Source organism: Nycticebus coucang, chromosome 18, assembly GCF_027406575.1.
Source record: "Nycticebus coucang isolate mNycCou1 chromosome 18, mNycCou1.pri, whole genome shotgun sequence".
NCBI classification, from domain to species: domain Eukaryota; kingdom Metazoa; phylum Chordata; class Mammalia; order Primates; family Lorisidae; genus Nycticebus; species Nycticebus coucang.
In genome coordinates, this window is record NC_069797.1 from 43,883,095 (window position 1) to 43,900,149 (window position 17,055).

General features: G+C 36.8%; 2 protein-coding genes across 2 annotated transcripts in view; both read left to right on the forward strand.

Annotated features, from left to right (window-relative positions):
• Positions 1–3,666, forward strand: part of HSF5 (heat shock transcription factor 5) — a 59,409-nt gene extending 55,743 nt beyond the window's left edge. Inside the window, exon 6 of the mRNA XM_053569115.1 lies at positions 2,958–3,666. Within this exon, the coding sequence (XP_053425090.1) occupies positions 2,958–3,028 (71 nt within the window). The 3' untranslated portion in view covers positions 3,029–3,666. The remainder of the gene's footprint in view (positions 1–2,957) is intronic.
• Positions 3,667–8,059: 4,393 nt separating this feature from the next.
• RNF43 (ring finger protein 43) overlaps positions 8,060–17,055 on the forward strand; it is a 69,776-nt gene continuing 60,780 nt past the window's right edge. Inside the window, exon 1 of the mRNA XM_053569114.1 lies at positions 8,060–10,296. Within this exon, the coding sequence (XP_053425089.1) occupies positions 10,045–10,296 (252 nt within the window). The 5' untranslated portion in view covers positions 8,060–10,044. The remainder of the gene's footprint in view (positions 10,297–17,055) is intronic.

Genomic DNA, 17,055 nt, shown 5'->3' on the forward strand with positions numbered 1-17,055 from the left:
CTAGTCAATATAATCCCTGTTCTCTAAAACCATTCTATCAGGCTGCAGATAGGACATCCCTGGTACTAGTGCTCCATTTGTTTTCTGTTCTTCTTAGAGAGAAACTCCTTGAAAACATAGCCTTACTTCAGCTGCTTCAAACAGGATTTTATTCCTTCTGCTCAAGTGAAACTGCTCTTGTCAAAGTTTCCAGTGACTGCTACATTGCCAAATTGAGTGGCAATTCAGTAGTTACTTCTCAGGCTCCATTTTACTCTACCGCAGTAATATTTGGATAGATTTCTTCAACCTTCCTGAAATACTTTCTTCTGGCTTCTAAAACATTGCCCTTTCCTGATTTTCCTTCAGTATCACTGGCCAACTTACTGAATCCTCTTTTACTTCCCTTCCCTGACTTCTAAATATTGATGAGCCCCAGAGTTCAGTTCTTGGACCTCCTTTCTTTCATCCTATTCAGTTCATAAGTAATCTTACCCAGTCTCATGGCTTTTATTATCACCCTCAGAGTGATGTCACCTAAAGCTGTATCTTAAGGCTCAATCTTCTCTGTACTTCAGGCATGTATGCCCTGTTGACTATACTACATCTTTGAATGACAAATAAATACCTGAAACTTTGCATATTCTACGCTTCCCCCAATTTTACTCATATACTTACAAATAAATAGTACTTCTGGTTACTAGTCAGACAGAAATCTTGCATCTCCCTTGACTCCTTTTTCTTACACGTCTAGTCCATCAGCAGGTCTTAGCTCTCTGTAGCTCCAGATCCAAAATGTGACCACTTCTCACCATCTTTACAAATGATCTCCATAGTCCAGCCGCTGCTTTCTCTTGTCTAGATGACTGCAGTAGCTTCTTCATTGGTCTTCCTCCTTCCACTATTGGCCTCTACAGTTCTTTTTTTTTTTTTTTTTTTTTTTTTTTTTTCAGTTTCTGGCTGGGGCTGGGTTTGAACCCACCACCTCCAGCATATGGGGCCAGCGCCCTACCCCTTTGAGCCACAGGCGCTGCCCAGCCTCTACAGTTCTTTGTGCATATAGCAACCAGAGTGACCCTCTCAAATCAGTAATTATTTTCCTATTTCAATTTCTTAAATAGATTTCTGTATATTTACAGTGAATTCCCATCCATTTAGAATGATTTGCTGACTGCTTTGCTGCCTGGAAGTAGTTCTGACTTCATCTCCTACCACCTTCCATCTCCCTTATCTGTGCACACAGAAGCCTCTTCACTGTTCTTTGAGTGCACCAAGCACATTCCTGCCCTAACACTTGTTCTTCTCTGTAATGTCCCAAAATGTTCTCCCAGTTATTCACTTGGCGTGTTTCTTCATGTCACTCAGTTCTCTGCTCAAATGCCAATTAATCTTAGCAACATTCCTGACCATGTTATCTGAAATAGCACCCTGTTCCCCAGTCCTGCCCTCCTTCAGTCTCTCTTCTTTATTCTTTGTTTTTCTTCTAACAGTGCTTATCGCTCTTGCTACTTTCCGTGATTCTCCTCCCCCTTCTAGAAAGTTCACAAAATAAGGACTTTGAATATTACCGGTGGCACTCCATGTTTGTTGAATAAATAAGTAAATTACTTTTTTCTCTATCATATATCCTCTGATCTTATTAATGTAGTTTCTTTTGAAAGTTGGAAGAAAGTAATCTTTTAAAAAATTGTGGTAAATACACATAAAATTTGCCATATTAATCATTTTAAAGTGTACAGTTCAGTGGCATTCACATTGTTCTGCTACCATCACCACCGTCTATCTCCAGAATTCTTTTCATTTGTGAAACTGAAACTCTACTCATTAGACAATAATTCTTCATTCCCTTTACCTTCTAACCCCTGGCAACCACCATTCCACTTTCTGTATTGGCGTCTACTTTCTCTATGAGCAGCCACTAAAAGGTAAGGTTTGAGCATCTGGAGAATGAAACCACCCCTCATGTTTCTTTTTAACACATTCTTCTTGAGTAACTGCCCTGAGCTTGGTATTGTGCTAGGTGGCATCATCATACCTCACTACAACCTCAAACTGTTCAGCTAAATGTTTTCACAAGAGTTCAGCTGTGTTAGTCAATATGTGGGAATATTATGGAGGCAATCAACTTTCAAAAAGTAGTGATTCCTGGGGCGGCGCCTGTGGCTCAATGAGTAGGGCGCTGGCCCCATATACCAAGGGTGGCGGGTTCAAACCCAGCCCCGGCCAAACTGCAACAAAAAAATAGCCGGGCGTTGTGGCGGGCGCCTGTAGTCCCAGCTACTCGGGAGGCTGAGGCAAGAGAATCACGTAAGCCCAAGAGCTGGAGGTTGCTGTGAGCCGTGTGACGCCACGGCACTCTACCTCTACCGAGGGTAGTAAAGTGAGACTCTGTCTCTACAAAAAAAAAAACCAAAAACAAAAAGCAGTGATTCCTTTTTGTTGTTGTTATAGCTGTCATTGTTGTTTTGGCAGGATCGGGCTGGGTTCAAACCTGCCAGCTCTGGTGTATGTGGCTGGCGCCCTAGCCGCTGAGCTACAGGCACCGAGCCTGATTACTTATTACTGATTACATTGCTTTTCTGAAGGAATTACCTTTTCATATTCTCACAACCTACCCACCTATCCTCACAGCATGGAAGAAATGAATTTTTGTGTGTTTTTATTTCACTTTGATCTCTTTGACATTTTCCCTTACTTTTTCACTTATGAAAGGCAGTTAAAATAAAAAGGGGATTGGCCACACACTGAACAGGAGAGAAACTAGAAACTTTATTGGTCTCTTTGGGTTAACAAATGGGCTGCATCAGTGTGCTTTAGAGTCATAAGAATGCCCTAAAACTGACAATCTGGTGAGACGATATAATTCTGGAGCCATTTAATACAGGTGAGACATAGACAATTTGTTGTTCTTGTTTGAAGACTTATCTATAGAATTCTACGGAGAGGCTAAGAGTGAATGAACAATCCTTTCTTTCTAGATCTTCATCTGCTGGTGGACGTGGCCTGCAAGCAGGAGCACTTTCCAAAGGAGGAAGAATTAAAAGAGTGAGGAATGGATGACAAATGTGACGTTGTGCACTAGCTGTAGCTGGAGGCAGACTAGCCTTGCACATGACACACTGTTGGGATTTTTTCAGTTCTGTTAAGGAAAAAAAAAGTATTTTTTGTTTTGTTAATTGAAAATGTTGTTAATGGAGAATTGGGAATTTGGTATTTACTACAGCTGTTTAGTTCAGATTATTTGCCTTGACAAACTACTCAACATCTAGCAGCCATGGTTTTTTGCTGCCCAGATCCCTTTCAAATGAAAAGTCCTGGCCTTCTGTTACAGTCAAGAAGCATCTAAAAACTGCCGCATCTGTGGTAATGGAGAATAATCTGTGTGTGTGCTGATTCCATGTCTTGCCACTCTCAAACTGCAGTCAGCACAGCTCCAGTCGGGAGTTTGGTTTCTCTGTTTCAAGTCACAGTGTGATCCTTTTAAACAAGATTGTGTGAGAAACAAAAAACTTGAGGTCACCAAGATCACAGGTCTAAATGGGTCAGGAATTCCAGGGAAGAAACTCTGGGAAAGAGTTAATTTTCCAAATGATTAACCAGGAAATCTCTCTTACTTCCTAACCCAGCATCTGTTTCAAGAGCAAGGCATCCGGACTTGGACCATCCATCACACTTAACAACCCCTGATTCTTTTATATTAATGGGAGCATTCTTCTATTTTCCTACCTTTCTTTAATTTTAATGATACATTATCATAAATAGTAAGAAGGTTTTGTTAATATATCAGTTATTTAAAGGTCTTCTAAAGAAAACTATTTAACTTGTTTAGTATATGTATAAATGCTGATAGATTTAAAGGTTTTAAAGCTTTATATTTTTATTATCACAGGATAGAAGGATAAAGGATGCACATGTAATATTTTTACTTTGAAGGGGAATGTACAATGTGTGAAAATAACATTAAGAGATTTAACACAGTGTTTTCTTATTTTATATTTTTATATTCTGTAAGTAGAAATCCTCAACTGTATAAGGGATTGTGTGCAAATTTGGGGGAAAAATGGATTGTCATTTAGCAGAAGCTATGACTCTGATATTTAGAATTTTGGATAGTGGGATAGATTGTAACATTTTTTTCTTATCCCTTCTATAGGCTTCTAAATTTGAGTAGTAGGATTGTGGGACTCTTTTTAGGAGAGAAGGATGTCTTAGATGTCCAATTTCTGTGGTTGATCTCTTACTTACTCATCCAATGACAGCAAGAAACTTTCTGATTTAAAGTCTTGTCTAGAACTTTCTTATCGGATTCTGCTTCAGTTCTCCTAATAAGCACTGAAGAAACAAAAGGAAAGCCTAGTATGTGAAACTAATTAAAAAGAAAAGGCACTTAGTTATGTGACAATATACTAGCTATTGTGGGTGTAGCAGTTCATTTCTTATATTGCATTGTGCCTTCCCAATGATGTTAAATCCTAGAAGTGTTGCAGAGATGTAGGTTTTTTTTTTTCTGGAAAAGGGTGAGGTCTGTATTGTCTGCAGTGACTCAATTTAGATAGTAAAGTAGGTTCCGAAAAGTGGCCTATCTGGTCCCTCTGATTAGACTAGTTGATGTCCATGTTATGGGCATTTATTCATCTTTATTAGCAAGGTTTAAAAGATGAACATTTATCAAGACACCTACATCTTTTGGCCAGACTGTATAGTTTGACAGAGTATATGAAGAGGAATCCCAATTTCCAAATGGTGGAACTTTGCCTATTCTCTGTCATGCTGAAGAACTGATATACTGTGTAGGTGATATTCCTTTAAATATGGCTTTATTAGCTTCATATATGTTGAGATAATATCTTTTGAGGAACATGTGTCAAGCAGGAACCTTGGCATAGATTTAGTTTCAGTGGTTTTAAGGCTTAATTAATGAAATGCCTTAATCAGCTTTCCAAACTTTTTTATATATGAATTCAACAGACCAAGGAGCTGGATCTCCTGCTGTGTTCACCTGCCTGGTACCTATCAACTAAAGCTATCATTAATGACTTGGGAACAATGCCAAAAGGTATAATAAAATCTTCGTGTGAATTAGCCAGTAGGATCTGCACAACTAGTCAACTAACAAGGTTCCTGACTAGCACCTCAGTATTTCAGCACCTTAAGCACCAATAAATTTCAATCAGTCAAAAATAAAGTGAGTGTTCCAACTAGACTTGGTGTCTTGCTTGTTTTTACTGTTTACTAGATGATCGATAGAAAACTCAATCATTATGACATTAATAGTAAAGATCAAAAGAGAATATACTCTGTTTTTTTAAGAATGTGATTAAATTTTTTTTTTTTTTCATTTTCACTTGAACAGTGGTTGAAGTTTTAAAATGCCATTAAGGGTGAGGACAATTCTTAGACATTTTATAGAAACTTAGTTTTTAGAAAAGGATGAATAATATTTAGTGAATTTAGTCAATCCAGAGGTGAAAGTGGATCTGAAGGATGATCTGCCTCATGTGTAAGTTTAGGTAGGAGATGTCATTTTGAAATGAGAATTTCAATGTGGTAGTGATGGCATCTTGATGACATCTCTGGGTGGTATTGTGGTATATCAACCCTTGAGGGATAACTATGAAATGTTGAAGGTGCAGAATAAATTCTTTTACAATTATGGTGACCTAAATAAACATAGTATATCAGTGAACTAAACTACATAGAGTCGTTGGTTCAATCCCAACTTTCTCAAGGTCCTTAGGTTCGTGATACATATCATCATTCCCAGATCTCAGAGTTTCCTCAAGAGAAGGCAACCATATTTGTAACTTTCTTCGTTCCTTCAGTAAGTGCGTGTATTAACTGTGAGGTTTAGATCTCTTAATTCCTTTGCTGATTTCAAGCAGGAATGAACAAGGCAAAGTCCATTTGTAGGTTATTTTTTGTTTGGTTTAACTTTAAGGATATTTTTGTGTATGTCAATGATATATAATCTGTATTTTGCATTATTTATGCTGTACAATTATATGGCACACAGAGTAAAAACACAAACTGTAACATAACATTAAAAAAATTCTTTCCAGCAGAATGATACCTCTTCCTGTCCTTTTGGGAAAGGAGCTGTTAAAAGGTCTATACTAAAAGTCTGGGCACAGTGGCTCATGCCTGCAATGCTAGCACTCTGGGAGCTTGAGGGATTAGATTGCTTCAGCTCAGGAGTTCGAGACCAGCCTGAGCCAAGAGTGAGACACAGCTCTAAAAAAAACTGGGCATTGTGTTGGGTGTCTATAGTCTCAGCTACTTGGGGAGGCTGAGACAAGAGAATCACGTGAACCTAAGAGTTTGAGGTTGCTGTGAGCTGTGATGCCACAATACTCTACCAAGGGCAACAAAGTGAGACTCTGTCTCAAAAAAAAAAAAAAAAGTCTATACTGTGGTCCTTCTCATCAGAGGGTTCCAGATTTGTGAACTCAGTTAACCTTGAATTTTAAAAATTCAGAAAAAAAATTTCACACAGTTCCAAAAAGCAAAGCTTGAGTACTCTGTTGAATACATGCAAATTAAGTGATGTATTAGGTATCATGAATAATCCAGAGATGACTTAAAGTATACAAAAGGATATGCACAGGTTATATGCAAATACTATGCTATTTTATATAAGGCACTTGAGCATCTACAGATTTTGGTATTCTCAGGGTGAACTGAAATTAGTCTCCTACAGACACTGAGGGATGACTGTACCTGGGTTTTTAAGGTCCAAACAAGAAAAAAAGTGCTAAACTAAGAATTAGAATTTATCTCTGTTGTAGGTTTGTTATTAGATGAAAAATGCTATTCCTCTTCTCATAAACTTTATAAGGAAAAAATATTTAAAGTAAATAGGCAGCTCATACTTTTTGCTTTCAGAGCCCTTGTCATTAAATATTTTACAACAAACCTACAAGGCAATTATTATCAGTAACATTTTACACATGATCAGAGTTTCATTTTTACATGAGGTAAAAACATGTAACATTTGCCATCATAACCATTTTTAAGAGTATGGTAGATTTTTTTTTTTTTTTGTGGTTTTTGGCCAGGGTTGGGTTTGAACCCACCACCTCTAGCATATGGGACCTGCACTCTACCCCTTTGAGCCACAGGTGCCACCCATAAGAGTATGGTAGATTTAACAGTACTGACATTTGTATAATTTGAAAGTTTATGGCAGCAGTTCAAAGTAAAATGGCCACAGTCAAATATAATTTTGTAAATCTAAAAATTCGAATGTTATAAATATATTAGAAACTTGCATTATTTCTAATGACAAAGTATAGTTCATGAATGTGTATTCATGTGGCAAAATCACTTTTTTGCCCCCAGCCACTCATATTTTACCCCTTTGTATCGATGACATAGACTTACTTAAAATTTTTCATTGAGGGCATAGGTTTGCTCCATAATATTATTTCATCTCCTAAGATGTGAAAAGAAGGTAACATTGGATTTCCAGACTTCTGATAGTAACCTGATCTGAAAGCTCTGTACAGGCATATTTTAGACAGAACTACTGAATTTAAAGCAATAAGAGCTGAGGAAAAGCTATTCGTAAAATGTACCGAGCTCTTCGCAGGCTAGCAGACATAAAAGCAGCAGTAAAGCAGTAAGTACTACAGCACAGTATTACTTCATTGTGGCTTTGTGCCATTTGTAGACACTAAAACCCGGAAAAAGCAGAAATCCCCTTGAACTTATATTCGCAAAACCTTGGATCTATTCTTTTATCTTACGGATTTCCTTAATTTTTTTCTGTTTATTTCCTCATACCGTCATCTGTGCTTAGCTATGTTTCAGTGGCCCTGATTGACATGTGGTAGCTTGCTTACCCAGAGGAAGGTATTGAGGATTGAACTGGATGCAGTTTGGCTGTGGCTCAATAGAGGGAGTAGAGGAGCTGAGTGAGGGCAAGCTAAAGAACGTGTCTGGTTAAGTGAGTGTTGTGTGTGTGCACCAGGAGGAGGAGGGGCAGGCTGGGGGTGGTTGCCTCCCAGCTGCTCCACCCTCACTTTGTCAGCAGGTAGAGAGCGTGATTGCAGTCCCAGGGGAGGGAGTCAGAGCTAGAACACCAATTACAAACCACAGGCTTCCTGCTCTAGGGAGTTGATCCAGAATTGTCTTTCTGGAAGGGAAGCACTCGAATCCTTCGGAACTTTCCAAGTCCATCCATGATTCAGAGACATTGCCTTCACCCTCTGGGTTTTCTGTGTTTCTGGTAGTGAATTATTGCTGATGCATTTGCTACTTCTTTTCTCTTTCAAGATTTGATCGTTTTATATGCTGTTCGGAGAGGAAAAGAACCTTTGTTAGATTTCAGAAATAACTTTGGACCTTCTCTAAGTGATTTTAGAGTTCTTGGGGACGGTAGCTCTCATCCTGGAGTAAGTTTCTGCCTTTGACCTGCATGGATTATTTTTTCAGGCTGTGGAATTTCTCGGCACCTACCTGTAGTGTGGGGCACTTGGTTTGGTTGCAGACTAAGAAGGTTGGAAGAATGAGCTGTATTTTGAGCTGTATTTGGTTAAGCAGTTGAAACCTTTTATGAGCAGGATCTGTAAAAGCATAATTGAATTTGTTTCACCCCCCGTGGATTCCAGTGGGCCCGACAGCGCAACAGGTTTGCAGATTTCTTTTGAAATTCTGTTTTTTCCCCTCCCTCTGCCTCAGCAAAAGAAAAAAAAAATCTGTAAACAGGTTCACGTTCAATTGCTTGGCTTTTCAGCACTTACTCTGAAGACTTTAAAAGATTCTAAACTTGACCTCGGAGTTCAGCGGGTTTTGTGAGTGAAGTGCGTTTATACTTACTTAAGAGTGCACATTTAAAATTTTTATTCTGTGTTTGTACAGAGACCCAAATTCTCATATGTGTCTAGAAATAGCAGAATCTGCTTTACTCGGGCTTATTTGTATTTTTTCAGGGTATTCTATTTAGAGCCTGTGACTGGTCATCTCACTGCTCCCTCTATCTTTTATTCTCCACCCCCTCAAGGAATTTGAAACGTGTTAGGAATAGTCCTTTGTTTTTCTTAGGAATCTAAAAAATTACAGATTACAAGATCTGGTATTAAAACAGTTTCCAAAAGCATCTCATGGGAAATCAAAGTGCTTGGCATTCTCAAGCTGGAGAAAAAATCTGGAATTCCTAGGCAAGAAAGGAAAATGGAGATAGAAATATGAATTTTAGCTGGGAAAAATAACTGGGATGCTTCCTTTTTCAAGTATTTTGATTATGAAAGTTGGAAAGGTTGCGATGCTCAGGATTATCCTATAAATATGTGAAGATTTATAAATTAGCACCTGATTTATAGACAGCTTTTGGTAGAACACAAAACTATATAGTATGCCTAAGTTCATGGAAATTATGTAAATTCAGTGGGCCTAGAACTTTGGCTACATTGAAATACAGTTTAATGTGGAAACTTCTAAATACATAATGTAGCATCTTTGGACATCCCTCAAGGCGTGGTCTGAAATTTTTATTGCATTCTTTCTTTTCCCCTGTTAAGAAAAATTCTCCCTGTGGTCTTTGGTCATTCACCATTAAGAAATGTTGTGGCTTGAAAAGGGTTATCTCTTCATTTTCTGAGCTGGAGTTGTTCACTCTCACCTTTGATGCATGGCCTTAGCTGTTTACTTTGCCTTGTTTTGTCCATGAACATTGGGTTTAGTGCCTGGCAACTTGATGCATATGGAAGAGCAACACCAAGTGATCTGACCTAATAAAAATTCACAGTGTGACTTTCAATCTCAAGCAAAGTTGGAAATTCCAAAGAGAAGTGGAGATATCTTTACTAGTCAGAGTAAAGATGGGAGAAAATGACATACCTGCAGCAGAAGTGGGCTGAAAACTCCCTCTTCTATGCCCAACCAGGAATGCCACCTGTGCTTTGGAATATACTTTAGAGAAAGAAAGGGCCAAAACTACTACATGCCTTTCTGAAACTGAAGCATAAATTCTCTTTCCTTCCATTTGTCTGGATCCAAGAACCTGCGTTTGGTACTAGCTGGTGGAAGCAGTATGTATGGCCAAAGTGCTTTGCTGCAGCTGGTAGCATGAGTGGTGGCCACCAGCTGCAGCTGGCTGCCCTCTGGCCCTGGCTGCTGATGGCTACCCTGCAGGCAGGCTTTGGACGCACAGGACTGGTACTAGCGGCAGCGGTGGAGTCTGAAAGATCAGCAGAGCAGAAAGCTATTATCAAAGTGATCCCCTTGAAAATGGACCCCACAGGAAAACTGAATCTCACTTTGGAAGGTGTGTTTGCTGGTGTTGCTGAGATAACTCCAGCAGAAGGAAAATTAATGCAGGCAAGTATAACTTTATCATATTTTATGTTCTATCTGTTTGAAATATGTCTTTTGTCTCCCAAGTCAAATATACAAGGATGTCTGCTGCTTAGCCTTTGGTTTGTTCCATCTTTTAAGTATATTGCCTTAATTGGCAATCTAAAGCAAATTCTTATTTTATAATCCAGAAGAAATATATAAATCATATATTTTAGAAGATTATATGCTTATTTTTAACTGGTACCGCATAGCCTTGTTAGATACATATAATGAAACTCTCTTTCTTGATGATATATTCTGGGCACTAATTTTTGATGGACGACATATATGGGCTTGTATTTAATTGACCTGAAGATTGTACCTTACATTTAGTTTAAATTTGAAGTGAGCACTAAGACGGTTGATTTCAATGGTCAGATGCACCTGAAATTTTAGAATGCTCTTGGCACATACTTGATTACTGTGTTACTTTAAAAATTCAGTCAAGTTTGAATGCTACGGCTGGCGTATACCACATGTGGCACCTTATTGCTAAACCCAAAATGGAGAGGACTGGATTACAAAATGGACACAAGGTATAAGCCTGCCTCCTGCTCACTTTGGTCTTGTCCATACATAATTTTATCATTTTCAAAAATTAGACATCTTTTTTTTTTTAAATTTACCCACTAAGGTTTTCAGTTGGTTTCTTAAGCTTTCAAGCTGTGAATTTTGCCTGTAAGTTATTCATTTTTAGCCTATTCTTTATGAATTTATGAACTGACTGAGGTCAAAGCATTTCATAGACCAATTGCTCATTCCCCATGGCGAAGACAGAACCTAGTGATAACTTTTTAATGTGCCTTCTACTGCCCAACTCTATGATAATGTTTATTGATACAATTTTATTATATTAAAGGATACTTTTTGCTGTAGCTCTTGGGACACAGGTTAAAATGTTCTCAAATATGATCTATCTCAGCATATATACACAGATTTTTATTTTGTGATATGAACAGAACCAAAGTATTATGTTAAATTTAAATGTTTGTCTGCTTAGAGAAAAAAAAGTAGGAAAATCATAGAACTTTTTTCTAAGCATGAATTTTTTAATGTATGGTTTAGTGGTTCTTCATTATCACTTCTTAGGCAGTATTTTGAAGCTGAAGCTGGGATAAATAAAGTGGAAGAAGAAGTGGGTAAAGTGGAAGGCTCTATTGTTTAGAAAAATAAACAGAAAAGAAGAGTTTATCTGGGAAAATGGCCTAAGACTCTTTTGGATAGGAGTCTGTCATTTAGTTTGGACTCTTGAGATGGAATTAGAGATGCTTAAAAATTGAAATCATAAATCATTTTGAATATAACCATTGGAAAGGAAGCCTCCTTCCTGACCTTGTCTAGTTAGTACCCTGAAGCATGAGGTGTGTGCACCATTTTAATTCTTACCATTAGTAATCTTATTATAGAAACATACTTAGACATACTATATATGTGAGGTTTGGGGGAGCTATACTAAACTCTGTGCCTTATTAATGCCTTGTGATAACATGTTCAACAGGCTAATTATGTGCTGCATAAAACAGTTTCCTCTTTTATTTTAAATTTGTTGTCTTCTATTATTATGAAGCTGTACATAAAGTTTCTGTGTTTTCACATAGGAAAAGGTAAACAAGGGGCACCATTTGGCTTGTAGTCTCTTGACTATTCATTATTTTATCAATCTTTATCATATTTTCTCTTATTCTGCCCTTTTTCTCACTATGGCAAATCTTGCTAATCTTGATATTTTTTATCAGTATATTTTAAGTATTTTTTGTTTACTATCTGTTTGTTATTTTTGAGACAGTCTCACTCTGTCACCCTGGGTAGGGTGCTGTGGCGTCATAGTTCACAGCAACCTCAAACTCCTGGGTTCCAGCCATCCTCCTGCCTCAGCCTCCCAAGTAGCTGGGGCTACAGATGTTTGCCAAGACACCAGGCTAGTTTTTCTGTTTTTAGTAGAGACAGGGCCTTGCTTTTGCTCAGGCTGGTCTCAAACTCCTGAGCTCAAGCAATCCCCACCTGCCTTAGCCTCCCAAAGTGCTAAGATTGCAGGCATGAACCACTGCACCCGGCCTGTTTACTTTCTGAAGAGGGAAATTCACTGTGTCTTACTGAGGACTTTGAAGCTTTATGAGAATAGTTTTACATCATTGGTAATTTTCATTCTCTCTCTGTGCTTCTTCTAGGTCATTAATAAATTTTTATACTAGCATAGTATTAATTTTTATGTACTTTCCATATTAGTCTTGGTTTATAGTCTGTTAATCAATTTTTAATCCACAGTGGTTACTAAATTTTCTTAATAGCCTCTTATGAGAAATTTTATTTTTTAAAACAACCTTTTGAATTATATGTATCAATTTTTCTTATCCACAATTTGGTTAACTCTTTCAAAGAACTCTAGCTGTTAGAGACACATGGTTTACACTTTTGGAATCCATGCTGAGGGTTCCTTATCAGATTACACTGCAACTCAGGTTTATTCAACTGTGGTTTGCCAAGTCTTCCATTTAACTGAAATTCTGTTTATATCTTCTAGAGTTGTGCTTTGCTGCACTTTAGCTTTTTTAGTGGATAGCTGGCACCCTGATATCACAGATTTAAAAGGAATCTTCTCTATTGGCTTTGAGGAATTTTGGACAATTATAAGTCCTACTTATGAATTATTCAGCTACCTATTAAGATTGGTTGTCCCCAAAGATGCAGTCAAGTCTTTGTAAAACTGAGGATGCTGTGTACTGAAACATGTTAAGAGTCTGAGAACAGTGACATAAAAAATAATAAAACCCTTCTTTTGGTTTCTGGAATTCCCAGAGAGTTTCTGAAAAATCAAACATTTCTATACATTTTACTCAATTAATTTGGGGTACTGAATTTTCATTTGTAGTACAACTTTAACTTTCCTTAGACAAAGAGAGACGGACCTTGACAATGTGCCCTCATTTGTTTAATAATAAAATAGATGATAAAATTGCCTCGGGAATAATTTTATCTCAACTTCGTCCAATGGCTGTATGGATAAGGGTGGTGAAAGCCAAGCCTTGATGAATTTTTGTCCTGATTCTCATCCCTCATCCTGTGCTTAGGTTCTCTTTGCCAATAATGTCCATTTTACAAGGCATGCTTAAAGTTTTAAATTGTAATATTCTTCTCAAAGTACTAGAAGAAGGTCAAAATCCAAGAAGAAATGTTGCCTTTGCTATATTCCCTTCTATTTATCAAATCTTCTCTTTTCCATTTCAAAACTTCCTATCTTAGTCCTGACCAAATTATATTATTTTTCCTATTTTTGCCCCAGAGTTGCTTCTTTGCATTACCATATCATTTCAAATTCTTTTGTATGTTTGCTATTGCACTTAAAGTGTCTTATTCTTAGATTTCTCCTACATTTGCCAATATCTTTTGTCTCTTCCACTTCTCTGATTTTCTTCTACCTTTTTTTCCTTTTGTTTTCTACTCAATTTGTATATTTAGAATAAACTTCCACTCCTGTTCAGATCAGTATTTCTCTTACTAGCCATCAAAAATTCAGGTCACAGAAACTTTTCAAATCTAATTACTTAGCAATGACTGATAAAAAGGACTAAATAATAGTGACTATAACTTCTTACTATCTTTATTTTCACTTAGTTTTATACCATTGTAGATGGAGTTGGGGTTTATGCATTGTCTAATTTCTAGTTTTCTGGGTTTTGTCAATGTTTGTATTATTTATAGTAATATTGCTACCACTTTCTAAAAAGTATTAGTCATATTTCCTTTCTCAATTCCTGTTCATTACAGATATTACTTAGAGCGACAACTCAAAATTAATCTTTCTTCTCAGAGCAAAAGCGTGAGAGGATCTTAGAGTAGCAAAAGAGAGATCACCAATTCTGTAACTATTACTTTTCCTGCTTAGCTGGTTGTCCTGGATTTTTTTTAGACTCCAGGATAAAGTTATGATCAGATTAGAATGTACTGCCCTGAGGCTTCAGACCTATAATGGGAGAAATGGTAGGTTAGTACTGGTATTTGGTCAGTAGCAGTGAACACCTTTTGGACAAATTCCTTTTTGCACAATGTCTCTGCTTGCCTCTTAATTTTACCTATTAGTCAACACATAGTTATCCTATTTTTGCATTTTTACTTTATTCGTAGTCAGAGCCTAAAACTTCATGATTAAAGTTTTGGCCAAAGCCAGAGAGGAAATCATATATAGCAAACTAGAGTTGGCAAAGTAACTAAACTTTGACTTAGGGGTCTTGACATTTAGTTCTAACTCTCCCATTAAGTAGTTTTGTGATTTGGGACAAAATAGTTTTTTCTTTTCTAGGCTTTTGAATCCCTGTCTGTGAAATTGAGGGATGAACATATAACAGCTACCAAATTTGCACTATGCATTTTACAGGTATTAGCTCGTTGAATTCTCGTAATAGCTTTATAAGAAAGTTCAGGGGGTGGCGCCTGTGGCTCAAGGAGTAGGGGTCCGGTCCCATATGCCAGAGGTGGTGGGTTTTAACCCAGCCCTGGTCAAAAACCACAAAAACAAAACAACAACAACAGAAAATCCTTAAAAGAAAGTTCAATACTTTTATTCTACACATTTTACAGATAAAGCTGCAGATTAAAATGTTTTCTAGCTCTAAAATTCTGTATATCTAAGAATGTCATAGATGAACAAAATATTAGTCCAGGCCTTTGTACAAATAGTTAATTTCAGAGTGAAAAGAAATGAAAGTGATAGGCATTGTTTTCTGAGTTAGATCCAGAACATACAATATCCTGCTACCTCCTAATAACTTCTGGATTTCTTCTATTTTTCTCATTTTCTATTTCATTTGCAAAGGTAAATCAGAATGTTTATTTACTCAGTATCTCTCTTTTATTTATTTATTTATTTATTTATTTAGAGATAGGGTCTGGCTCTTGTCACCCAGGCTAAAGTGCACTGACATCATCATAGTTCACTATAGCCTCCAACTTCTGGGCTCGAGTGATCCTCCTGTCTCAGCCTCTGTAGTAGCTGGGACTAAAGGTGCATACCAACATGCTCAGCTATTTTTTTATTTTTATTTTTTGTAGAGACAGATGTCTCATTTATTGCCCAGGCTGGTTTCAAACTCCTAGCCTTAACTCCATCCCACCTTGGCCTCCCAAAGTGCTAGGATTATAGGTGTGAGCCAGGGTCCTGACTTCAGTATCATCTCCCTTTTCATGAACATCTTTCATTAACTTTCTTTTCATTTTCAAACAGTCTATGGTAAATTATCTAATATAATTAACTGACATAATAAACTTCGAAATATCATACATAAAACTAACATTGTTTTAGGTTAGAGCTCCTTGGATATAGAAATTTTAAAAGAGATTTTGTTTTGTTTAAAAAATTTTTTATTTAAAATTTTTATGAATGCATAATAATAGTCATGGGTACATATAATAATTATCTCTATTATAGGGTATATGTGCTGTTTTGATATAGGCAGATAATGTGTAATAATCAAGTCTGGATAATTGGGATATTCATCACCTCAAGCATTTATCATTTTTTTCTAATTACTTGGTCTAAGGTAAAGCATTTGTCATTTCCTTTTGTTGGGAATATTCCAATTCCATTGTGATGCTGTTTTCATCCTAGTTTTTAAAAGAAGTACAGCTATATATATCTGTGTATATGTATATGTATATATATAAACAAGATATGGTTGACTCTTGGTTATTTATGTTATTGAAGGTGCAGAAAATTCAATCAATAGTTGACTGTGGCATAAGAACACCATCGGAAACAATTCTTCCATGTGCACAGACATAGTTAGGTACTTGTCTCCTGTGATCCCAGCTCAGAGCCTTCTTAACTTGGCTTTTAGAATCTTCTAGATTTGACCTGGTGTTAGAAGTCTGGCAACCAGAAGAAAGAAAAAAGGTGCAGAATGTTTTTCATGATAATTTTTCAAGTTTAGAAGGCGTATCTTCTAAAAACAACCGTCTAATAGATTTGTATATATAAGAGTTCTGTATTTCATGTGGAAATCCAACAGAAAATTTAAGTACAAAATTTATGAATGTCTAGTTAATGGGAGGTAATGAATGAGGTATGCCCATGGCCATTGCTCCTATCGGGTTATTTATTGTTCATTTTGCAGAATCTAGGGGGTAGGCAATTTCCTTGGTTTTTGTAGTTAAGTGCATGCGTATATACATATGTATGTGTATTTAGTCTTTTTCTTTATCTAAAAATTAACCATACTTTACTTTTTATACAGTATTACAGGTATTCCTGAGCCTATGGTTTTGTTTTTGTTTTTAATTTTCTTAAAATAACCTTTATATTTTGTTCAGTGGAAAGAGTTCATTGGAAATTTTTTGTGCTCCCTCCCACCTTCATAAGTACAGGAGAGAAAAAAAATGCTATAAATGAGCAATGTATCATTATAGGTGTCCTGTTAGGAACCAGAATTGGTAGCAGGGTACTGTTTAAGAAGTGTGTAAGAATGATGTGCCACTGGAGTTATGAAGTAATTTTCTTCTAAGAATCTTAAAATAATTCACAAATACCTGCAAGCCAAACATTTACTCCATTTTATAGACAAGGAAACATACTGGGGGAGAGAAAGCAAGTAAATTATCCAAGAACAAAGTTGCAAAGAGGGCGACTCATTCTGCTTTGCAGGGCACAGAAGAGTAATCCAGTTTTTAAGGTATCTGAAGATGTGGATTTTTCAGGAGTCAATTCTACAGAGTAGATATTCTGAAAAATGAAAATAATGTCAATAGCTG